General features: G+C 35.6%; 1 protein-coding gene across 1 annotated transcript in view; it reads left to right on the forward strand.

Annotated features, from left to right (window-relative positions):
- Positions 1–26,269, forward strand: part of ERC1 (ELKS/RAB6-interacting/CAST family member 1) — a 313,654-nt gene that overhangs the window by 239,730 nt on the left and 47,655 nt on the right. Inside the window, exon 14 of the mRNA XM_043966008.1 lies at positions 14,231–14,329. Within this exon, the coding sequence (XP_043821943.1) occupies positions 14,231–14,329 (99 nt within the window). The remainder of the gene's footprint in view (positions 1–14,230; positions 14,330–26,269) is intronic.

Below are 26,269 nucleotides of genomic sequence, written 5' to 3' on the forward strand. Positions count from 1 at the left end.
ACTTTAAAAGGAATTTCTCTTTTTATCTCTTGCTGGTAAGTTTTGGTCATATATGGAAAGGCTTACATTTGTATGGATTTATTTTATATGCTGCTACTTTGCCGAGGCTCTAAATTGATTCAGTTCGTTTTTTAGTTAACTCATTAAGGTTCTCTAAGAAGGAGACCATTATATTATCTGTAGAAAACAATTTTGTTTCTTCTCATTTCTTTTTCTTATCTTATTGGTATAGGTAGCATTTTAGAATACTGTCAAATAGCAGTGGTATTAATGGATTTCCTTGTTTTATTCTTGATCTTAATAGAAAGGTCTCTGGTGTTTCTCTACTACACATAATGCTGGCTCTTGGTGTTAAGAAGATACTATTTTTTTTTAGACTCAATCTCTAACTCTCATACTGGAATTACAATGGCCCTTCATGAATCCTTTCCCAGTGCTGATTCTTAAGAAAGTATTCTTAGGATTAATGTTAATTATATGTGTGTGTATATATATATATATATATATAAACCTATATCAGATTACCTGCTGTCTAGGGGAGGGAGGGGAGGGAGGGAGAAAAATCTGAAATTGTAAAGCTTGTATAAACAAAAGTTGAGAACTATCTTTACATGTAACGAGAAAAAAATAAAATACTTTATTAATTAAAAAAAGAAGAAGAAAGTATTCTTACCTGCTCCATTTTTCCCGTCAGCCTTGGTTTACCCCCTTTGTCAGCAACCTGGTGATTCTTCACTTCTGGTAACTCACTTTATTAGTGCCAAACTTGAGCTTTAGCCGTAGTGTAGCTCAAAATTTTTGAACTCAGACAACCCACTAGTCTCAACCTCCCCCAGTAGTTTATTTTAAAGGTGTGAAGGTAGCAGGAATTAAAGATGTGTTCCACCATGCACAACTAAATAATTTTTATTATATGAAGGAAAGTTCTGTTTGTTCCTATCCTATTTAATGGGTATTTTAATTTTCTGAATTTTTAATTTAGTGTTTAGTGGGGGTTTTATTTGTTGCTTTAAAAAAAAATTACATGTCCAATTCATCTTTTCTTTCTTCTTTTACTGATGAAAGTGTTTAGAGATGTAAAATTTTCCCTAAGGATTACTTTGGCCGTATCCCAAAAGTCTTGGTATGTTGTCTTATTGTTAAACTTTTCTTTTACGAAATTATGTGTTTTCAAAATGATCTTTAAGTTAAAATTTTTCTTAGGATTTTTCTTTATTGTTAAAATAATTATAATAAAATACTTTTATTAGATAAAATTTGTATTGTGTTGTGGTTAACAAGGGATGAGCTCATTATTTCTGCTCTTTTGCATTTATTTTTTAAGGTTATTTGCCTGAATACAGTGTCCTATCCACACCTGAGAAATACATATACTGCTTTGATTCTGATTAACTAATTGTCAAAAATGTATCATATCTGACTCTTCCAAAATTATATTGTTTTTTAACTTTCTTGTTTAGCTTTTATTGGATTATACAGATAAATACATATCCATATATACATGTGTGTATGTATAACATATTTTTATATATTATGCATTATATATATATATATATATATATATATATATATATATATATATATATAAAATCTACATTGAAGTTTCCAGGTATTATAATTCTACTCTATTTCTCCCTGTAAATCAATTAACTTTTCCTTTAAGTATTCAGATGTTACCCCATCCACAACATATATAGTATTTATATTTGATGTATTGTCTACAGTGTCTTTAAGCATAATGTAGTTTCCCTGTTTATCTTTTTTTCATAAAAGTATTTTATTATTTTCCAGTTATATGTAGAGATAGTTTTCAACATTTGTTTTTTATAAGATTTCTAGTTTCAAATTTTTCTCCTACCCTCCCCAAGACAGCAAGTAATCTGATATAGGTTATATATGTACAATCACATTAAACATATTTCTGCATTAGTCATGCTGTGAAAGAAGGATCAGAGTAAAAAGGAAAAACCTCAAAAAAGAAAAACAACAAACAAAAACAATAGAGGTAGTATATTTCAATCTGCATCTAGATTGCACAGTTCTTATTTTTCTGGATTTGGAGAGCATTTTCCTTCATGGGTCCTTTGGAACTATCTTGGACCATTGTATCGCTGAGAAGAATCAGATCTATCACAGTTGATCAACATACAATGTTGTTGATACTTTGTACAATGTTCTCCTGGTTCTGCTCATCTCACTCATGCAAGTCCTTCCAGGTTTCTCTGAACTCCTCCTGCTCATCGTTTCTTATAGCACAATAGTATTCCATTACATTCTTATACCACAACTTATTTAGCCATTCCCCAATTGATGGGCAACCCCTCAATTTCCAATTCCTTGCCACCACAAAAAGAGCAGCTATAAATATTTTTGTACATGTGGGCCTTTTCCCTTTTTTATGATCTCTTTGGGAAAAAGACCCAAAAGTGGTATTGCTAGGTCAAAGGGTATACACAGCTATATAGCCCTTTGGGCATAATTCCAAATTGCTCTCCAGAATGGTTGGATCAGTTCACAGCTCCACCTCCCTGTTCATCTTTTAATCATATCTGTTTTTACTGTCGTCTTGAATGAGATGATTGTTATTCCCTGTTCACCTCAAAAATAAATTTTGATCTAGACCCTTTGATGCTTGGAGCCAAAGGGAATGAAGTACCATTATTTCCTCAATAGGATCATAAATTTAGAGCTGGAGAGGGGCAATGAGGGTTAAGTGACTTGCTCAGGGTCCCCCAGCTAGTAAGTGTCAAGTGTCTGAGGCCGGATTTGAACTCAGGTCCTCAGGTCCACTGTGCCACCTAGCTGCCCCTCCTGGTTATATTTCGAACTATCTGGGTTTTACCCTGCCCCAGCACCTCCCCCACTCAACTTTTCCACTCTCTTTTAATGAGTTGTCATCTCTGATAAAAGCATAAGCTGCTGGTTTTAGTGAATATGAAGCTGATATCTCAAATAATAGGCAAACAGACTACTGCTATCAATAAAATAGATTCCCCTGAGGCCCCCTACAGCCAGAAGAGATATGAGGAAATTGTCAAAGAAATCAGTATTTATATTAAGAAAATTGATTATAATCCCAACATGATAGTGTCTGGGCCAATTTCAGGTAGCACAGTGGATAAAGCACTGACCCTGGATTCAGGAGGACCTGAGTTCAAGTCCGGCCTCAGACACATGACCCTTACTAGCTGGGGGACCCTGAGCAAGTCACTTAACCCCCATTGCCCCTCACCAAAAAGAAAGAAAGAAATATAACCAGGTGGGGAATGAAGTCGAATGGACTTGGGCTTATCCCAAAATACACTTAATTGTCTTTTCACCTTGGATTTCTTTTGATCATTACTCAGTCTGGTCCTGTTTTATCATTCTTCCTAGAGTAGTTGTATAAGAGCTCAGCTATTCTGCTGTTATAGATCTCCTCCATTTGTTTGTTTTGTGTTTGTTTTTTGTGGGGCAATGAGGGTTAAGTGACTTGCCCAGGGTCACACAGCTAGTAAGTGCCAAGTGTTTGAAGCCAAATTTGAACTCAGGTCCTCCTAAATCCAGGGCTGGTGCTTTATCCACTGCACCACCTAACTGCCCCTATCTCCTCCATTTTTAACCCAGTCCCATTTGTCTTAAGGATTGGCCTAATAGACCCATTTTTTTAGAGCATACTCGCTTTTTTTTTTATTATTATTTTAGTTAGGCAATTGGGGTTAAGTGACTTGCCCAGGGTCACACAGCTAGTAAGTGTTAAGTGTCTGAGGCCGGATTTGAACTCAGGTACTCCTGACTCCAGGGCCGGTGCTCTATCCACTGTGCCACCTAGCTGCCCCTAGACCCATTTTTGAAGAACTGTCCTGAATGTTTAACTTGACTTAAAATAGTATATCAGTGCTAAGACCTTCAGCAAGAGCAATTAAATTATTAGTTGATGTATTGAGTAAAATTCCTAAGTGATTGTTCAAATAGTAAAACAACCACTAAAGATGAGTAGTGATTATTACACGCATCAACTATATTATTAACAACTGCATAGAATTCTGTTGTAACAGATAGAAAAAATATCCACAGTTTTTTTTTTTTTAACAAAGTTTGTCTTAAGGGTAGGCACCCCAATGTACTGAAATATTCTTCAAAATAAGCTTATAGTGCTACCATACTTGGGCAGCTTGGTGGTGCAATGGATAGAATGCTGGGCCTGAAGTCAGGAAGGCATCTTTCTGAATTCAAATATGGCCTCTCATACTTACTAGCTGTGTGATTCTGGGCAAGTCACTTAACCCTGTTTGCCTTAGTTTCCCCATTTATTAAATGAGCTGGAGAAGGAAATGGCAAACCACTCCAGTATCTAAGATGAACTATAATGGTGTCAAAAAGAGTCCAACACAACTGAAATGATTAAACAACAAAGCTGCCATACTTAGGTATCATTTTTTAAAAAGAAGACTTTATTATATTTTTGAGAGCTATATAAAAATGCTCAGAACTGTAATTGTTAAAATAAAAGAATAAAATTTAAATGAAGAGATTGCATACAATCAAGGTGTTTCCAGCCTGCCCTATTTAAACAAATGATTGATATAAAAATTTGAAATGGATAAAGGAACAAATTTGGATTATTGCACTTTCCTAAGCAAGTTTAACTCATGTAAGTAATTTTTTAACTCTAAAACATTAAGAAACAATGGAGGAAAAGGGAAGATTACAAAATTAAACTTTTTAAATAATCCACTTAAACACAGTGATCATGTGGGAAAGGGAAAACCAAAAAGAGCAACGCATTGGTTAAAAACAAAATAAAATAGAAAAGATACTTGATAACTGTATGACTCTGAGAAAATCATAACACTAGAGGACCAGGCACATCAATTGACAAGCAAAAAATATATATCATTTTACTTCTAGATAAAAAAATTAACCTATTTTCATAATCTTATGGATTAAAAAAATAAAAAGTACACCATCAATTGACATAGGTTAGTCCTTTGAAATATTCTTAAATCCCAATCCTCCTCGTAGTAAAAACTCTGTCTCTATTTCCCTCATTTGTAAGATAAAGTTACTGGCCTCTAGTCCCTTTCTACTCTAAATCTATGGTTCTCTGATTTTTTTTTTTTTTGAGGCAGTCAAAGTTAAGTGACATGCCCAGGTCACACAGCTAGCATGTTTATTTCTGGATTTGAACTCAGGTCCTCCTGATTCCAGGGCCAGTACTCTATCCACTGTGCCAATCCTATGATTTTAAAAACAAACTCTTTGCCCTATCAGTTTCTGGTGAGCCACTTTATCATATTCTAATATCTCAGTCCTCAGAATCTATACTAAATGAAACCAAGATTAGAAGAGAAACTGATCTAGATCAAGTATACATAGAGGAGAATTGTGCTGGAGGTGACATAATTTTAAGGACATTGAGGGACTGCTTCTCGGGGTATTTGAAAGAAGGAAGAATGCCAATACTTTTTTTTTTTTTAATCTTGACCTTATTCTTAACCCCAAGATATGATCCATATCTTCATCTTCCCATCTCTACAAAATTTGTATGAGAATAAGCTAAACACAAATATCAAGGACATCTGAGGGAAATATGAGAAGGGAATGGACAGACTTGTCAATTAATCAGTAAGTGCACATTTGATAAATATGCACTGAATCTATATATAATAACATAATCTATTTGATATTCCATATAATCTAAAACTGTGGCAAATCCATAAACTACTCTGAGCCATATAACCTTTCCTTTTTGGCCTTTAGAATTAGGGATATGATGTCACCATAGTCAAAGGTGAATGCTTGGAAAAACTAAAATGCTGTTTTCATCTCTCCAGTCTCTACTACTTTTAGACCTGAATTGACCACCAAAATTCAAATAACCCCCAAAATTTGAGAACTTGTCTTGAAACTGTTAGACTGGGGGCAACTAGGTGGTGTAGTGGATAAAGCAGCAGCCCTGGATTCAGGAGGACCTGAGTTCAAGTTCGGCCTCAGACACTTGACACTTACTAGCTGTGTGACCCTGGGCAAGTCACTTAACCCTCACTGCCCCACGAAAAAAGAAAAAAGAAAGAAAGAAACTGTCAGACTGTCAGGGAGTTGGTGATATGCCACTATTGCAGCAAAACTTACTAGTCTAGTATGTAATAATCAGGTTTTCTTCATTTTAGCCTTTGTTCAATGTAATGGTTGTTAACAATCAAGCTGTTCTTTGTCACCTTTCCTCCTGGTGCTTTCCCATTGTGCCTTATCTCTGAAAAGCTTTCATAAGATAACATACTGTCGATAATGGAAGTCTTCTGACTAGTTTTGTTCTTGGTAGTAAGTTCTTTCAATTCCAAAGTAAGGTCAGAGTTCAAAATATTTGTATCTACTACTTTACTAGTAGTAGATGAAAATAGGTGTTCTATGTGTTATTACTGGCATGTAGCTTTTGTTACGGGCAGAAGCAATTAAACTATTTTTCAGCTGTCTGATATTCTAAGCTAAGCATGACTTTCAGTTTGAAGGTTGTACCTGCATTTTTTTTGTCAAAATTTTCTTCTATCTCATTTTCTAACTATAGGGAAAAAAACCAGGAGCATAAAATTATAGTATACATTCTTTCTGGATCACATTATTTCTGTGTGTCTTAAAGTTTCTTGGGATTCCTCTTCCTAAATCCTTGTTAGCTGTTTCACATACTTGGGGATGTCTGTGATCAGAGCAGATGAGAACTCTTAACTTTTTTTACTGCCTAAATATTTAACTTCAGTTTAAAAAGAGAAAGAAAGGGAAAATAATTTACTTTTGATTAAAAGAGAAATTACTGAACCTTTTAAAAATGAGGAATAACAATTTAAGGTTCGTTGGGGGATCCTTAACAGAGGGGGAAATTATAGCTAAAGTTTGTTGTGACAAAGTCCTTGAAAATAGCATTTTTGCATTAAACTCTTATTTCCAGATGAAGTCATAAGTAAGACAACTTTCTTCTCCGAGGTGTAGAGGAATTTTAACCTAACATTTTATTTCGACCTTCTGTTTAAAATCTGTTTATGTATAGCTGTCATTATTGGATCCAGAAAACATGACCTCACATTTTCTGGTTTATTCACACCATGAATTTTTTAATATTCTTGGAAAATAGATATAGTTTGCAAAGATTATTAAATTGAATTTGAGAAGTTGTTTTAGATTTATAAGAAGGGGTGGACAGGGTGATGTGGTGACTGTGGTAGTGATGTGAAATGAAGCCTCTACCTCAGTCTGTTTTGGTGAACTTCAAATCAAATGACTATAGGAAAGACCAAAAAAAAAAAAAATGACAAAGGAACAACTCCTCTGGCTTTCTAGATATTTAATATTCAGGAATCCTACGTTCATGACTTCACTTAAAAATGACTTTGTAGCTCTGGCATTTAGTATTTGTACCTAAATTCCAAAACAAACCATATTGGACTTGTTGAATAGGGGATTCTGCCCGTTAGGTCCAGTGACTTTGCCAAAAAAAAAACAAGCATTCAAGTACAGTAAAATAAGAACTCTTGAATAAAAATGTTGGTTTATAAATTCTGAGTTTGTCTTCATTTTGATAAATAGTTGAAGGGAGCAATAAATTAAAGACTACTTACTATCCTCTTAAATTCAGAGTTGTTGTAGCATGTACCTTTGATGTTATAAGGAAGTACCAGATCTACATGATAGAAAGTTAGCTTTGCACAAGAAGCATATTCTCTTTAGGATAAACACCTTAACATCTAACGTAGTGCCTTTATCATCTCCAATTCATGATGAGGAGGAGGATGATGATAAAAAATTACTCTCTAGGTATTTTAAATAAATGATAGAAAGACCAGCAATTGTGACCTTTTCTCATAAAACTAAATGAGTATATATTGGTTTATAAAGTTAATGGTGATCAAAAGCTATTATCAACTGTAATCAATTGATAATATGTAAAGTACATTGTAAACCTTACAATGCTGTATAAATGCTCGTTGTTGGTATTATTATTCCTTTAATGTACTTTGATTCTGTGGATAATGTAATATTATTACTCTAGAAACAAAGTAGTAGGATCTATTTATGTTCATTCCTGTCTACTACTTTGTTTTACATATTATCAATTGATTACATTTTAGTCTTAGTTAAGTTTCTGAAAAGCATTACAATAAAGTAATCCTCTGACATTCATGGGCTTCACATTCACTGTTTTGGTTATTTGCGGGTTGACTACTGATAATTAAATGGAAATTTTTGGAGATTTGCAGCATACTGCAAAAATCACATATGACATGTATATGTAAAGAAACCTAAAAACATTAGTAAGTTATAAATGTATAAATACTGTATATTACTCATCTGTTTTATAGTTTACTACTATAAGTGTACATCCATAAATTTATTATAAACAGTTAAATTTTGTAAAAAGTTTTACTGTGCTAAAGAACCACAGGCTATACGCACTCTTTGGAAATACCTCCTCTTTGTCTCTCTATCTTCCAGAGTCAGTCACATAATTTCCTTCATTATCTTGTGTTTTTCCTAAGAGAAGGAAATCCTCCCTGAAGCAGTTGCTACAGCTACACCTGGGTCTGTAAAGACTCTGCATGGTGTGTGAGATATTAATTTCTCTCATATAGAAACTGCAACTTTTTATGGGTGCACTGTGTTGTTTTACTTGATTTGTGTGTTAAATATGATCAGAGTTACTAAAAATAGTGGCTTAGTTATTTGTGGTTTTTCACATTCACCCCCACAAATGTTGAAGAACAATTGTTTATGCTTTTTTTTTCATTTTTACTAAAAAAAAATCTGCATCCTAAAATTTCTGATTCTGCTTACTCTCTTAAATAAGCTATGTTAATCCTCAGTGTACATATAAAGGAGCTCCATTAAAGTCACTGGGGAAAACATTAAAGGTTATAAGGGGGGGGCAGCTAGGTGGCGCAGTGGATAGAGCGCCGGCCCTGGAATCAGGAGTACCTGAGTTCAAATCCGGCCTCAGACACTTAACACTTACTAGCTGTGTGACCTTGGGCAAGTCACTTAACCCCAATTGCCTCACTAAAAAAAAAGGTTATAAGGGAGTTCTGGATAAAGACAAACAAGTCACTATCTATTATTATTATTATTGTGTTCGTTTTTGAACCAAGGCTCACTTCTATAGCACAGAAGGAATCAGAAGGAAACCTTGATGGATGCTTACCTGATTAACATTTATTAATATTATTAATGGTCTGTTGAGGTTTATAAAACACTTTTCTAAAATCTTTATTGACCTCTGCAGCTTTTGATTACCCTCTTCTAAATTCTCCTTCTATATGTCTGACTACTTCTCAGTCTCCCTTTTTTTTTTTAATTTTTTTTTTTTTTTTTTTTTTAGTGAGGCAATTGGGGTTAAGTGACTCGCTCAGGGTCACACAGCTAGTAAGTGTTAAGTGTCTGAGGCCGGACCTGAACCCAGGTACTCCTGACTCCAGGGCCGGTGCTCTATCCACTGTGCCACCTAGCTGCCCCAGTCTCCCTTCTTGAATCTTCATACAGGTCAGCCCCACTAACTACAAGTGTTCCCCAAGGCCGTATCTTGGGCTCTCTTCTTTGCCATCTCACTTGTCAATCTTGCCAGCTCCCATTGTATCAATTATCATCTTTATGCATATATTTACCTAATCCAGCTCTAACCTCTTTCTTGAGCGGCAGTCTCACATCACCACCTACCTTTTGCATATCTCAGATTCAACATGGCCAAAACAGAAATCATTATCTTTTCCCCCTAATCCTCTCTTATTATCAATTCTCTATTCCTGTTGAGGACACCACCATTCTCCCAGTCACTCAGGCTCACAACCTAGGTGGTATCCTTGACCTCACACTCTTTCACTCTTTATAGCCAATTTGTTTTCAAAATACGTCAATTTTTACTTTTACATCTCTTATATGTCCCCGTATCTCAACTGATACAGTTACTACTTTGATTCAGGCTCTCATCACCTCATTCCCACAATATTGACAGTAAGTCTTTGGTTGATCTTCCTGCCTCAAGTTTCTCCTTACTCTAGTATATCTTCCACTTAGCTGCCAGAGTGGTTTTCCTATGATGTTTTTTTCCAATTCTAATTTGCCCTTTTGTTCATCTTTCTGTTGGACTCATCCAAAACCAAGAGAGGGACATTGAAATCTCCTACCATTATTATGTTACCATGTATGTATTCTTGTAATTCAGTTAATATTTCCTTTGTGAATTTAAGTACTAAGGGATTTAGAGCATATAAGTTTACTACTGATATTGGTTTGTTTATGGTTCCTTTCAACACAATATTTCCTTGTTTATGCTTTTTATATTTTGAGTATTTTTGCTTTATTTGAAAACATAATTGCAACTCCTGCCCTTTTGGATTCATCTAATGCATAGTAATTTTTTCAGTTGCTTATTTTTACTTTGTGTACATCTTATTTTTTAATATGTTTCTTGTGAACAAAAATGCTGGGGGGGTTTCTTCCCCTGTCTATCTGTCATTCTCTTTCATTTTATTGGATGTTTAATCCTTCACATCTAAAGTTGAGAGATGGGTTAATATTTTCTTCCATTTTTCGGCAATATTGTCTTGGGATTTTTCCCCTCCAAATTAGGATTTTCCTCTTTCACTATAAACACAACATATTCAGTTATTATACTTTAATCTATTTTAAGGTAGCCCTATTCCCACTGGCTATTTTCCCCTTACCCTAAAAACTACCCCATCTATCTATTGTACCTTTCCCTGGTTTTGGAGCTTTACTTCATTTTGTTCATTTATTGCTTTTATCCAGTTATTTAATTCTTCTCCTTTCTCTCCTCTCAGTTAAATAGTCAAGTAAAATCCCCCTTCCTGTCCTCTTCAGTTTGTTTTTTCTGTTAGCGTCTTAATTCATTTTCTGTACCTTTTTCTAAAAACAGATTCTTTCTTTCATTCTCTTCATTATTTATTTTCCCTTTCTGTCTCTGCTAGACTTTTATTCTTTGATGCATGGCCCTTATACTTTAGTCCCTTATTCTTTACATTTCTCATGAAATTAAAGCTCCTAAGCTATCTATTTTGAGTTCCTTCTAAACAGTTTCTGTTATTATTTTGTACATCTTCCTGTAGCTCCTTTTTTGTATTTGTTTAAATCTTGGAAATACCAATTTTTCCAGATGATAGAGAGGATATTGCCCTGTGTTTAGTATTCTTCCTCTGACTCTTATTGTGCAAGTCATTATTGACCTTTGGCCTCTATTTGATCATTTTTTTCCCCTATTTGCCTCAAAAATCTCTTCCCTGGGACTGTGCCCTCCCACTCTTCTGTTGGTTTCCTCTCTCTTCCCTCCTACCCTGAGTTGATTTCTCTTCTCTTGAGGCATTATTATGGCAACATCAAAGTCCTACAAATTGTACTCATTGTAAGAGTCCCCAACATTCCCTTATATATTAACTCTTATCCCATATGCATATTCATCAGTGGTCCCCCCTCCCACCATTTCTCCCATTTCCCTCCTTTTTCTGTCTCCTCCTTTGTCTCCTCACCCATTTTCTTCTAAGTGCTCTTCTTCCTGAAAGATTACAAGAGTTGTTTTCCATTCTCTTCCTTAGCCTTTGGCTTTATTAGGGCATATCACATGTTGCCCTCGATTTTCTAACTCCCCTCCCCCTTTTTAGGTGCCCTTCCATTTTGCAATCTAATCCTCAAAAAAAAAAAAAATTGATTCACCTGTAAGCAGTGTCCATGATGTTTCAATCCTGTTTCTCCACCATTTCTATTTGACTTCTACTTTCACTCTTGTCTCTTCTTGTTTATTTAGGGGAAAAAAAAAAATCTCTTGGTGTTCTCTTTGTTATCATTGTGTTGTTGTCATCCTTGGTTACTGAATTCATTTATCCTTCTTATGTTTACCCTTCTTGTGTTTCTGTTGTCTGGAGTGTTTGAGAAGCAAATAATTTCTTCAGGTCTGGTTTCTTTCTAGGAATGTTTTGAATGCCTCTTTTTATATTAAATATGTATCTTTTTTTATTAATGATTAGGCTCAGATTTGCAGGGTAGGTCATCTTGAATTGTTTCTTGAGTTCCCTTGCTCTTTGGAACACATTATTCCATTTCCTCATACATTTTCCCATGGGTACAGAATAGTCTTGTGTTATTCAAATTTCCTTTTATCTATATTTGAAGGTCTTCCCCCACCACCACCACCACTTTTGAGGTTATCTTTCCTTTCGTGGAATTAAAAAAGACTAAAACTGATCAATCTAAATAAGATCACGTTTCAAGTGATAAAATATCCAGGACAATAAAGTTTCTCATAACAGTAAAAGTACATTTTGAATATTCTCAAGCTCACCTTTGAGCAGAGCATTTTAGAAATGGAAAGAGGAGAACACAAGATCATAATTTAGAACTGGAAAGGACCTTAGAGACTATATAGTATAGCTAGCTCATTTTGTAAATGGGGATACTGAAACTGGTAGAGGTTAAATGACTTGTCCAAGGCAATGCACAAAGTGGCCAACCTGCAATTTGAACACAGAACCAGTACTGACTCCTATGGACACCATCTTTCTCTTCTACCTCACTGCCTCATCTTTTGAGAACCTCTCCGTCTTCTTACTTGATTCCAATAACTTATTTTTGTCTAGATCCCTCTGTTCTTATTAGCATTTCCATTAAGATCTGCCTGTGTGTATATATAAGAAGTATTTTATATTCTTTAAAAATGGGATTCAGAATTCCTTCATGAGTATTTGTTTCTTCAAATACCAAGTATTAAAGATAAACTCTTTTACATTCTTTAAAAAAATGACAAAGAAAAGCTATTGTTGTTGGCACATTCTTATTAAATTGATGTGGAAAGCTTTCTTAGCCAAATGAATGAAATACAGATGTTTTCTTCCCCTTTACAAACCTTCTAGACAAGTCCATTTCCCTCCCTTTTTCCAAGACTTGCTTTGCAATATACTTTCTATGTATCATGTAGCAACACATGAAAGAAAAATTGTCTATAATGGCCTAGATATCACAGAATGTCACCCAAGACCGCAGCCTTGAAGATGGGTACATGTCCAGCACCTCAAGATCTATAACAGTTTAAAATGCATTAAGAAAAAATGTTCCATCTCTAAGATACTTTCTTACTAGAATAAGGAAAAGGTGGTACAAAAATATGCACAAATCTGTAAGTCTTAAAATATTTCCCATAGTAACATCTTAATGTTACTATCTAATCCGTTTTAGTACAGACTACTCAATCTGAATTGTCCTAAATGGCCTTCGTTCCTTACAATATTGCATAATTGTAAATTGTAAATTTTGCTTATCTCCTTACAAAAGTATTTTTATGCTACTTTAATTTGGGGTTTAAGTTGATTAACCTCTCAAGGTCACTCAACATTCCAATTCCCCTTCTTATAAGACAAGGGAACCCTATGGGAAATTATTTAGGCATAAAGATGCAGAAAAAAAAATTCAATAAAAATATCTTATCAATTTCCCTACCCAATTTAGGTATCTCTTATTTGTCTTATGTTTAATGTATATTCACAAAACCCTTTGCTGAATTTATTCTCTTAATGTTATTGTCAAGCTCTAATGAGATTCTTTAAAAGCTTCTGAATTTTACTTTATCATGCCATAGGAATTTTATCTAAACAATATTGTATGTATTGTGCTATAAGAAACGATGAGCAGGAGGAGTTCAGAGAAACCTGGAGGGTCTTGCGTGGGCTGATGATGAGTGAGATGAGCAGAACTAGAAGAACATTGTACACAGTAACATCAACATTGAGTGTTGATCTACTGTGGTGTGGACTATATTCTTCTCACCAATGCAATGGCGCAGAAGAGTTCCAGGAAACTTGTGATGGAAGAGGATCTCCAAATCCAGGGAAAAAAAAATAAAAAAGAACTGCGTAGTATAGATGCTAAATGAACCATACTATTTCTTTTGTTTTTGATGCTGTTGTTTTTTTTTTTCTATTTTGAGGTTTTCCATCATTGCTCTGATTTTTTTCTCTTATAACATGACTAATGCAGAAATAGGATTAATGTTATTATGTGTGTATATATATATATATAACCTATATCAGATGACCTGCTGTCTAGGGGAGGGGGGAGGGAGGGGAGGGAGGGAGAAAAATCTGAAATTGTAAAGCTTATATAAACAAAAGTTGAGAACTATCTTTACATGTAATGGAAAAAAAATTAAATTCTTTATTAATTTTAAAAAAATAAAATTAAACAATATTGTATGTCTTTTTAGACTCAGAATCGCATGAAATTGATGGCTGACAACTATGAGGATGACCACTTCAAATCTTCTCATTCCAGCCAAACCAACCACAAACCCTCCCCAGACCAGGTATTCCTTCTCTTGTCTTTCTTTCAGATGTCTGAAATATGTGGGGTGTATTTTACATCTGCATGTAGAATCTTCATTTTGAAATTATGTTAGAAAAATTAATCATTAACTTCCTAAAAGCCATTCCCTAGTTATTTCCACACAGAGTCTCTGTGTGGTAAGGTAAAGACGATTAATTATACCTATATGACTAAAAAAAAAAAAAGGAAAATTCCTCAGTTAGCCATCTGTACCAAAACAGCCCCCCTCCCTACTGTCTTCTAGGAGAAGAGGCAAAAGTATTATAGATCAAAGCAATAATTTCTAAATCTTCTTTCAGTGGTGATGTCTAATTATAGTAGTATATCATCTACTAGACCAGTATAAATTGGTCTCACACAGAAGAAGAAAGAGGGGGCATTATAGTATAAATAAGCAAAAAAGAAGCCTGCCTTAACTAGTGCTATTCTCACTCTTCATTATACTATTCCTTTAATAAGAAAGAATACTTTGTACTCTATTATTAAAGTTCAACCTTGAATTGCAAGTAACACTTGAAATTAGAATATTGAATTAAATTTAAAATAAGGCATGTATTAGAGATGGCAGTTCTTTTTTTGTTTTGTTTTTGGGGGTTTTTGTGGGTGGGGCAATGAGGGTTAAGTGACTTGCCCGGAGTCACACAGCTAGTAAGTGTCAAGTGTCTGAGGCCGAACTTGAACTAAGGTCCTCCTGAATCCAGGGCCAGTGCTTTATCCACTGTGCCACCTCGATGCCCCCTATGGCAGCTCTTTTTAATGGGAATATGGGTCAACAAAAGCAAACAAACAATAGCACATGAGTTAGAAAGGTAGGTACCACATAGATGAAGAAAATGTTGCATAAAATAGATTGGGAACAAGCAGCTTAATTCACAATTTTGCGTAGAACCATTTTATGATAAAAACTTCCTTTCTTAAAGTAGAATAGAATGTATAAATTATAACATACTAAAGAGAAGTAGAGGGGGCAGCTAGGTAGCACAGTGGATAAAGCACCGACCCTGGATTCAGGAGGCCCTGAGTTCAAATTTGGTCTCAGACACTTGACACTTACTAGCTGTGTGACTCCGGGCAAATCACTTAACCCTCATTGCCCCACAAAATAGATAGATAGACAGACAGACAGACAGATAGATGGATGGATGAAAAAAGTATATTTCTTGAACTAGATAATGAAGGGTGAAATTTTAGGAAAATTTGATTAATAGAATAGTCTTACCCTATTTTTAACTATATTTTGAGAATGTAACTTTCTGAGGGAATCTTTTTAGATTCAAAATCACCTAAAATTTATAACTTTATCTATAAGAAAACCAATCTCAGTGAGTCAGAATACTGGTTGGGGAGATGGAAAGGACAAAAATAAGGAAATTAGAATCCGGTCTTTTCTGCTTTATACTTATGTCTGTTTTAAATACTAACCAACTCTTTTTCATTCCCATGCTGCTCTGGGGCCTTATTCCCCTTGTCATCTCTCTTCCAATAGGATGAGGAGGAGGGTATATGGGCATAGCCAATCAGATGCTCTTAGTTCAGCCATTTTGTTCAGAACGGTGAGAACCAGTTTTCCTTAATTGTAGAAAAGTTGTTTTTACACAATCACTTGCTTCTGTGTGATTCATGAATTTCCCTTTTTTCACATGGTGACTGTATTGTTTCTGACATCCTTGTGTTTGGGTGATGGTGTTTTTCCTGTTGTGTGTTTTTATTGGAGAGAACTTCCAGGGCATATAATTGATTTTTTTCTGTAATTAATTTTTGATTTTTTAATAGGTTATCATATTTAGGATGCCCTCATAGGAGCCTGGCAACACGATGTTATGATTTACACCAAACTGAAAGCAGAAAATAGTTCCTATACTGTGCCATTTTCTAAATGGCATAAGTCTGGTTGGGCTTTAGGCAAATCCTTTGTATACAGCAATTGTTCATGCATGAAGTCTTTTTTAAAAGCCCCCAAATTTAAAAAAGACATTCAACTAATGTCTTATTTCAGTTCCCTCTATAAATTAATATCCTAAGGCCACTTACTTAGGATAACTCATTTGAATTACTGGAAGCAATAGTTTAGCCCCTATGATATTTTTTTAAATTATTCTTAAGCAACTGACAATATTGGGGGGGAAGGGAGCCGGGATTTTTAAAAAGTCAATGCAAAGAGTATTTTTCTCCCCTTCTATGATAGCAGCTATGTTAAATAGCTGCCAGGAAACAATTTTTATTTCCAGGCCAAAATTTAATACAGCTTTGGCAGCATCCCCCTTTGATCTTATGCCCTGGAAGTTCCTTAGGAAATCCTTTTCTGTAAGAAAAATAATAACTATGATTATTAAGCTCATACTCATTGATGATTTTATATTCCATTGGATTCACTACCTAAGCTTATTGGTGATCTCACTTTTTTAGAATTAGTTATTTTTTAAATGTCTTGTCTTGGTATTAAATTGCCTAAAGTAATTAGAATACTCATTAGGGGGAACACAAACAAGAATGATGAGGTAAGTTGATGGAAATGGGTATGTACTGCAGGAAAAATCCCAAATAATTTATACTTAGAAGGTATGAAAGAAAGTCACATAGCAAATTCTTCAAGGAACAGCACACAGCTTTCTGAGAAGTGGCTAAAGCTGGGGAGACTTACTTCCAAATGATAAAAAGCACCAAGATCAATAGTTTATCAGTCTTTATTTCAAGATGTATAAAACAAATGATATCAATAAAAATAAAGCATTTCACTTGAATCAGTGTTTCTGCTATATAGTATGCCTAGTCAAAGGAGCATTTATCAGCTGTGTACCCCCATACATATCTTGATGGAAGTATGCATTAGTTGTAATTCCTGCTAACCTGCCTTTTCCAAGAGTTGGTATGAAATGTTTTAGTGTTTGAGGATTTATCCTCTTAATTCAATTAACCTACTATATCTAGTCAGTCCCAATTCACCAGACCAAATTGTGCTTGACATTACAGAAGTCCACTGTAGTCATCTTACCATTTACCATTTACCATTTACTCTTCCCCTCTCTACCAGTTTTCCACCTCTTGCTCTGGACTCAGTAATCAAATCAGTACTACCAATATTACCTTTACTCCTGGAAAGAGCATGTCAGTTAATTGCCCTGTGCATCACCTCACCATCCCTTTGACTTCCTACATAGTCTTTTCTCTGGTAACCACTCTCCAGTTTACCACATTTGATGGTACATAGTAATCTCTTTATAAATACTTTTCTTATCTATTCATTGAATAGTAGCACTAAATTTTAAAAAATTATTTTGCCTCATGTCTTGTTCCAAATATTACTAGTTTCATGTCTCCCTCTGCTGATTTGTAATACTGGACTTTCAAGGAACGACCCTCAGTAGCCATCTAGTCCAGCTCATATCCACTATAAAATACTCAACCAAGTGGGCACAGAACTTCTGTTTAGCTAGCTCCAAGGAGGGGGAAGGTGCCATGTTCTGAGACAGCCCACTCCACTTTGGGACAATTGTAATCATTAGGAAATATTTCCTAATATCATATCTACCTTGGTCTTTCTTTTTGTTTCCATCCATTTTGTTTTTAGTTCTGTTCTTTGAGGTCAAATAGAAGCTTTTCCACCTAAACACATCCAATATTAATAACAAACAAATTTCTGTACCATTACCTCTTGAACAGAGTTAGACAACCAAATCCATCTATGCTGCCTTTACCCTGATTACTCAATCTGTGTTACAAATTACAAAGCAGGAGAATTTTATTCAAGATTTTTAAAAAAGAGAGAGAATTGGCTGTTAATGGTGTTATAAGCACTACCAAGAGTATAAGCAAGTAGATGAGAAAGGTGAGAAATAACCAGTAAAAAGGACGAGAAACAAGAACTAGAAAAGAAATACTGAAAGCCAAAAGGAAATTAATGAGTATTTCAGGGTTTAAGTTATACTGTTCAGTACCAAGGAAAACGCAACCAAGTATGATAAATAGAAGTCTTTCCTTTTGTTGCTAATGGAATATACTTCTGAATGATGTTTTCTTCCTTCCTGTAACCTGTAGCTGGTGACCACTGAGGTGATGTAGAAATATTGAAGGTGCCATTGACTCATTTCTTTGAGCTTCATTCTGCAAAAGTGGTTTGTTGGTGTTTTTTTCAGGGCAATTGGGGGTTAAGTGACTTGCCCAGGGTCACACAGCCAGTAAGTGTCAAGTGTCTGAGGCCAGATTTGAACTCAGGAACTCCTGAATCCAGGGCCAGTGCTTTATCCACTGTGCCACCTAGCTGCCCCAAAAGTGTTTTTATAAAATAGTTTCAGAACTCCTTCAAGCAAAGTATATGCCTTTTAAAAAATACAACATTCAGTATTGTGTGTGTGTGTGTGTGTGTGTGTGTGTGTGTGTGTGTGTTATCATGACTAAAATCTGGAAGTTGATTGCTTACTAGAACAGAGTAGCATTCAGATAGTTTTGCTTTGACAAACATGTATGTATGTATGTATGTATGTATGTATGTATGTATGTATGTATGTATGTATGTATGTATTTATACACACTCTCATTTTTTTAAGGACTGTGGAAATACTGGCAGACCCATCCTCTCAGAAGAAGAATATTTTAAGATAGAGTGGTGGGGTTTTTTTACATTTTCTTTTTGTTTATACAATTTGAGTTCAAAGTATCTCCTTTTTTATTTTTACTTATTTTTATTTTATTTTTATTATTAAATTTTTTAATTTCCTAAGTGTTCACGCTAATTCAGTGCAGTTATCAGCACTATAGTGGAAGTCTCCTAAATCTCTAAGGGAACTTTCTGTGGGTGGGAGATGTTGTCATCCAGCAAGACTGAAAAAAATAGCGTATAGGAATAATGTTATTAGCTTGGAGAAAACAGTTATTTTATTGAGACTTTATAAATTTTCCCACTTAATAAATATTGGGATCACTTTTTGAAATAATGAGTAGTCAGAGCAAAACCTAAACCTGGGTTTTCAAAAATGGGTCAAAGATATAACGTTAGAAGATAGTTCATCCAGACAAAGCTAGTGTAAAATTTGAATATTTTGGTAGAGTTCAGGATTCAAGAAGATCCTAACTGCAAAAAAAGAAGACATATTTTCTTTCCTAAAAGGATAGTAATATGACTGCTTTTGCTTAAAAGCAATTTAACTGTAGCATCCATTGAGCTTCTAAGCTAAAGAGTATCATTCCAAGGCAACCCCATAATAAAAGGTATCTAAGTGGCTTCTCTGAGAACTTTGCCCTGCTACCACCCAAGAACTCAGAAGTGGAGCTCAGTTCTAAAAACTCAGTTCCAATTAAAGTAAGTTTAAAAATCAGTATTTACTTTGTTAGACATCTTAAGAGTTAAAAGAGGGGCAGCTAGGTGGCGCAGTGGATAGAGCACTGGCTCTGGAGTCAGGAGTACCTGAGTTCAGATCTGGCCTCAGACACTTAACACTTACTAGCTGTGTGACCCTGGGCAAGTCACTTAACCCCAATTGCCTCACTTAAAAAAAAAAAGTTAAAAGAACTAGTCTTCTGCCCTCAAAGGAGTTAAAATCAAAAAGTAATATTCTGCACATAAAACAATAGCAAACAGTATTTTTTAAAATCTAGACCTCTGATTTTATACTATAATATATAATTAAAGATTGGACTGTAATTTCATTGGTACACGGAACTACTAGGGAAGGAAGCGTCTGGTAACACTGCAGGTCAGCACTTTCTCTGCAGTTCCTAGTCATAGAAAGTTCTCTAGCATACTCAGAGGTTAAGTGCCTTGCATTGTGTCATATAGCCACTGTGTGTCAGAGGAAAGACATGAATCTAGGTCTTTCTGACTCTGAAGCTGGCTGACCCTCCACAGTGACACAATGGTACTCATATATAATTAAGAAATCTGGAAAATGCCTGAGCATTTTAAGGCTGTTCACACTAAAATATAACATAAATCATGTTTGACTTTAAGGAACATCCAGTTTCCCAAAAAGATTACTTATAAAAGAGATTTTTTGTTTGTTTTTTGTTTTTTATGGGCCAATGAAGGTTAAGTGACTTGCCCAGGGTCACACAGCTAGTAAGTGTCAAGTGTCTGAGGCCAGATTTGAATTTAGGTCCTCCTGAATCCAGGGCCAGTGCTTTATCCACTGTGCCATCTAGCTGCTCCCTTAAAAGAGATTTTTAAACAGAAATTCTTTTCCCATTGATTTCCCTTATAAAAAGAGAGGATGTTTTCTGAACAGGCAAAGTAAGGCATCTAGATAAAAGATCAGAGGCCTGCCATAGCAATATGATATAAAGCAGTGAAGGGGAAGAGCAGCTAGGTGGTACAATGGATAAAGTTCCTTGCCTGGAGTTAGGAAGATTCATCTTCCTGAGTTCAAATCTGGCCTCAAACACTTATTAGCTGTGTGACCCTGGACAAGTCACTTAACCCTATTTTCTTCAGTTTCTTCATTTGTAAAATGAGCTGGAGAAGGACATGGCAAACACTCTAGTATCTCTACTGAGTAAACTCCAAATGGGGTCACAAAGACTGAAAAATGACTGAAAAACAAACAACAGTGAGGGGGAAGTTGACATATCCATACATCTACTCTAGTTCTCACTCTGCCAGAAGCATAGCAGCTAATATTTCTTGACTCACCAGGATGATTATTTAATTCTTCAAAAGCGAAAATAGGGGCAGCTAGGTGGCACAGTGGATAGAGCACCAGCCCTGAATTCAGGGGTTCCTGAGTTCAAATCTGGCCTCAGACACTTGACACTTACTAGCTATGTGACCCTGGGCAAGTCACTTAACCCCCACTGCCCTGCAAAAAAAACAAACAAACAAAAGCAAAAATGGAGGAAATGGTTGTTGGGGTGGAAAAAATTTAAACCTTGGGGAGAAATGACCACTCCAACTTAGAACTTGTGATAGAGAAGAGGATTGCCAGATATAATCTGATGAGTGCCCTATATGTGAGCAAAGCAGATTTTAAAATAGAATTTCAGTGACTAAAATGCCATATGTAGAAAGTCAATCCAAAAGTGATAGGGAGGGGGCAGCTTGGTGGCGCAGTGGATAAAGAACTGGCCCTGGATTCAGGAGGACCTAAGTTCAAATCTGGCCTCACACACTTGACACTAGCTGTGTGACCCTGGGCAAGTCACTTAACCCTCATTGCCTCGCAAAAACAAAACAAAAACAAACAAACAAAAAGAGTGATAGGGAGCATTCTAAAATAAAATTCTGGAAACACAAGAGTTTCTTTGAAGAGGAAAAGAGAGAAATTGTCTTAGATGACTAATGTGAAGATGCAGGGAACAACTCAGCCAACTAATGTATACACAAGCCTCTGTAAAGCTGATGTTTCATGGTAGAGTAGAAGTAACTCTGGGTTCCTGAAGATAATACCAACAGTGTATAAGCAGCTCTGGCAGGTTCTACTATAATGAAAGGTCTTCAAGTACAGCCCTGGCAATAAACTGTGTCTGCTTTCTGAGGACTAGCCTAGCTAAGTACAGAGACACCAAAAAGCTGGCCACTTACATGGGAAAGTTTGGTCCAAGATAAAAGGAATGAGAGAGACTAAATAATTTAGATTACACGTGTCACTCTTTCCCCACTCCCCCTTATTTCATAAAAACTTTCTTTAAGAAAAAAATTGGGGAAGCAGAGCCAAGATGCTGGAGAAAAAGGCAGCAACTCACTTGAGCTCTCCCCAAAACCCCTGTGAACACCTGTAAGGAATGCCATAAAACAATTCCTAGAGTGGCAGAACCCAAAAAAGGATAGGTTTTCCAGCTAAAGACAACTTAGAAGGTCGGCAAAAAAGGTCTGTCATACCCGAGTGAGAGTGGAACACAGTCCAGTGCAGACCATGCCAGCACAAACTGGTCCTAGCAAACCAGGAACAGGCCTAGGGAGCCACTGAATCAGCAGCAACAGTGAGTGCTTCTGGAAATTTTAAGCTCACAGACAGTAAGGGGGTTGAACAGCTTGTCAGAAGGAGATTGCAAGGGTCTTTGTGCTGGCCCTGGGGGCAGGAGTTTCTTGCTTTGCCCATACTCAGACATGGGTCACAGTCCTGGGTGGCAGTCCCTGCTCCACTGCTACAGGGACCCTTGTCACAGTTCCAGGGCAGAAAAGAGTACTTGTGGTCACTCACAGACCAGAGCACAGGCCAGGAAAGTAGCAAACACAATTCTCCTTAAATTTTACTACCTTGGAGGAACTGAAAACTTATAGGCCCCTAGAAGTATCTCTGAAAACAGCTATACAAAACCCCTGAAGTTTGGGACTGTGCACCTTTCATCCTGAAAACAGAGCCCCACTTAAAGAAAAGAGTTAAAAGTCAAGAAATAAAGTAGATATAGCTATAGATATATAGATATAAAGTCAAGAAATAGGCTGGAAAAATGAGCAAGCAACAGAAAAATTCTGACCATAGAAAGTTACTATGGTGACAAGGAAGGCCAAAACAAAGAGAAGAAGATAACAAAGTCTAAGCTCTATCCAGAGTCTCTAAGAAAAATATGAATTGGTCTCAGGCCATGAAAGAACTCAAAAAGGATTTTGAAAATAGAGTAAGAGAGGTAAAAGAAAAATCAGAGTGATACAAGAAAATAATTTTTTTTTAAAAAGTCAACAGCTTGGTAAAGAAGACACAAAAAATCAGAAAAAAATAACACCTTAAAAAACACAATAGGCCAAATGGTGAAAAGAGGTACAAAAAGTCAGTGGGGAGAAGAATGTATTGAAAAGCAAAATTAGCCAAATGGAAACAGAGGTACAAAAGCTCACTGAAGAAAATAATTCCTTAAAAATTAGAATTGAGCATATGGAAGCTAACAACTTTATGAGAAATAAAGAAACAATAAAACATAACCAAAAGAATGAAAAAAGAGAAGACAGTGTGAAATAGCTCATTGGAAAAAACAACTAACCTGGAAAATAGATCCAGGAGAGATCATTTTAAACTACCTGAAAGCCAAGATCAAAAAAGGAAAATAATTGGTAAGCCTAGATATGGTAACTACCAAATAACATTTTAGAAAAGAAATAGATAATATTCTAGCAGACAGAAAAAGTCTTGTTACTGTTGTGGGAGTTTTCCCTGAATAAGGTGTCTTATGTAATCATAGTTACTACAAAGATAGAATTAGTAAAAAGCAAGAAGAAAGGATAATGAGAAAAAAATATATAGCGTACAGTTGAGATAACCCAATTAAACAAGTAATCAGCAATGGGAAATGAAGATTTATTAATGTCATCTATACCTAGTATAATAATTTATTCAGAAGTTAAACCTAGGTAAATTTTTTTGCCAGAATAAGAACATCTAGAAAGCACCTTAGACAACAAACATTTGACTTACTTGCCAAGCAGATTGAGACAACAACCAAACATAACACCTATTTAGATAATTTATTTTTAATATTTTACAAAGAGAAATAATGAACAGTAATGAGCATTGTAGTCTTATGAAGCAGAAAGAAACTATAAAAGATAAAACCAATTTAAAGAAAGCTCAGCAGGAGAGACAATTAAGCAAAGTCATCCTGAGGATATGTCACAGCCAAAAAACAGAACAGCAAATAAAATAACAATGGAAAAGGTCTGCAAAGACTACAATAATAAACTATCAAGGACAGAGGAAAAACCATATACGAATTCTAACATTAAAACATTTATGAACTGATAGAAGTGACACTAAAGAGAATAAAGACAGGAAAAGTTGCCAGATGGGACCAAATATATGTAGAAGAGGTCTGTCCTGAAGATAAACTCAAGCACCACTTTCTTCAGGAGGCCTTGCTTCTCCCAGTAATTAGAACCCTCCCTCCTTTAAAAAACAAAAACAAAAAAGTCATCATCCATTTATTTTATGTATTATTCATCTGTGAACATATTGAATCTTACTGAAGAATGTAAACTTGTGGGCTGTCTCACTTTTATATTTGTGTTCCTAGCAGGCAGCATAATGCCTGGCATAGAGGTGGTACTTTAGACATGCTTAGTGACTGTTTCACTGAAGTATTCTTTTTGCTGCTTCTTTTTGTAGGTCATCATTAAAAATATACTACAGCCTATTTATGCCCATTTTGCAACTTTCCATTGCTCTCTGGGCCACCCACAAAATTCAAAGATTCTTAGAAAAGAATTCTATTCCTATCAATTCACCAAGAGGACTTAGTGAAATACAATACTTGATTAAATCTGTGATTTCATCAATATAGACATTGTGTCCAGTGGTACAGTCACAACCCATCCATGCTTTCTCATTCTGTGCAACTCTTCTCTGTGTTCTCCCATAGATCTTCCACAAAGTTTCCACCAAGTGTGCATACACCTTCTTCTGGGTCTTTCAACATTACTTCAGTACCAGTACGGCATGAGGGCTCTCTGATAGTCCTCTCTTTCATCATATGACTAGTCCTCTACTTTTATATGTATACATCTTTTTTAATGATAATTTTATACTACTTCTGGCATGCAAATTATATTTACTAATATGCAACTAGGTGACAAAGTGAATAGAGGGCCAGGCCTGTCATCAGGAAAACCTGAGTTCAAATCCAGTCTAAGGCACTTACTAGCTGTGTGGAGAAGTCATGTAATCCTGTTTGCCTCAGTTTCCTCATCTGTCAAATTAGCTGGGGAAGGAAACAGCAAACCACACTAGTATTTTGCTGAGAAAACCCCAAATGGTGTCAGAAAGAGCTGGACATGATTGAACAACAACAAATTATATTCACTGTTCTTCTCTCCATAGTCCTGTAGATTATCCACCTGAATTACTTCTCCTATATATGTATACTGACATACTAATTTTTTTTATTTTTTTTTTATTTTTTTTTTGCAGGGCAATGGGGGTTAAGTGACTTGCCCACGGTCACACAGCTAGTAAGTGTCAAGTATCTGAGGCCGGATTTGAACTCAGGTACTCCTGAATCCAGGGCCGGTGCTTTATCCACTGCACCATCTAGCTGCCCCCTTGACATACTAATTTAATAAACTGGCCATTCAACTGTGTTTCTTAGTCAGAACAAAAGATTTTTTTTTTCATTTATTTAGTTTTTCCTGAATGGATTGTTAATCTCATCTCATTCGATCTCATTGAGAAAGCCTTAGAGTATCCTGGAACATAATTGTAATCAGCATGTCATCCATAAACCAGATATGTTCAGACTTTTCTCTTATAAGAAATTATAAAGATAAAAATAGACATGTGAGTTGTTAGTTATTGATAGGTTGGAATACACACACACACACACACACACACACACACACTATATCAGTTTCTTGGAGTCAGTAATATTGCCTATAATTTTTTTCATTCCTTTTCTGTTTTTCCTTCTATGAGGTGTCTTGTAAAATGGTACCCATTGTCTTTCGACATTAGATTGCCTACAGCACAGAAGTCTTCTGTGTTTACTTGGTCTGGTTCAGCTCCTCATCTCAGTTTCACCTTACCTGCCACTTCTACTTCCTCATATAAAGAGTTAAGATATATGGTCCAAATGTAGTGATTTCATCGTAAGGAGTTTGAAAACAGATTGTTATTTAAAAAAGAAAGAAAGAAAGCTGAAAGCTCTCTCCCATTTATTCTTTACTTCTTGCTTGGCTGTCAGTTTCAGTTATGAATATTTGATAATGATATGGCTTATGGGTCTCGCAGCAAGATTTTTATGGACTTATTTTCTCTTCCACTACACTCTACTGTTTTAACGGTGTGGTACTGTCTGTGATCTCTGACCATCTTTCTTCATGGCATTTTGCAAATGACTTTGTATCCTAAACCATTGTTTCCTTTGCCTTCCACACCTCCAAGTATTAGCTGGCTAAGAGAGTTTATGTTTGTTTGATCTCGTTGTGGTAATTCTTTTACATTGTTTTTTATAGAGTTGTAGATAGTGGTAATGATCAGCCTCCGTAGCTTTGCCTTTTTAAATTTTT

Source organism: Dromiciops gliroides, chromosome 5 (assembly GCF_019393635.1).
Source record: "Dromiciops gliroides isolate mDroGli1 chromosome 5, mDroGli1.pri, whole genome shotgun sequence".
In the NCBI taxonomy this organism is placed as follows: Eukaryota; Metazoa; Chordata; class Mammalia; order Microbiotheria; family Microbiotheriidae; genus Dromiciops; species Dromiciops gliroides.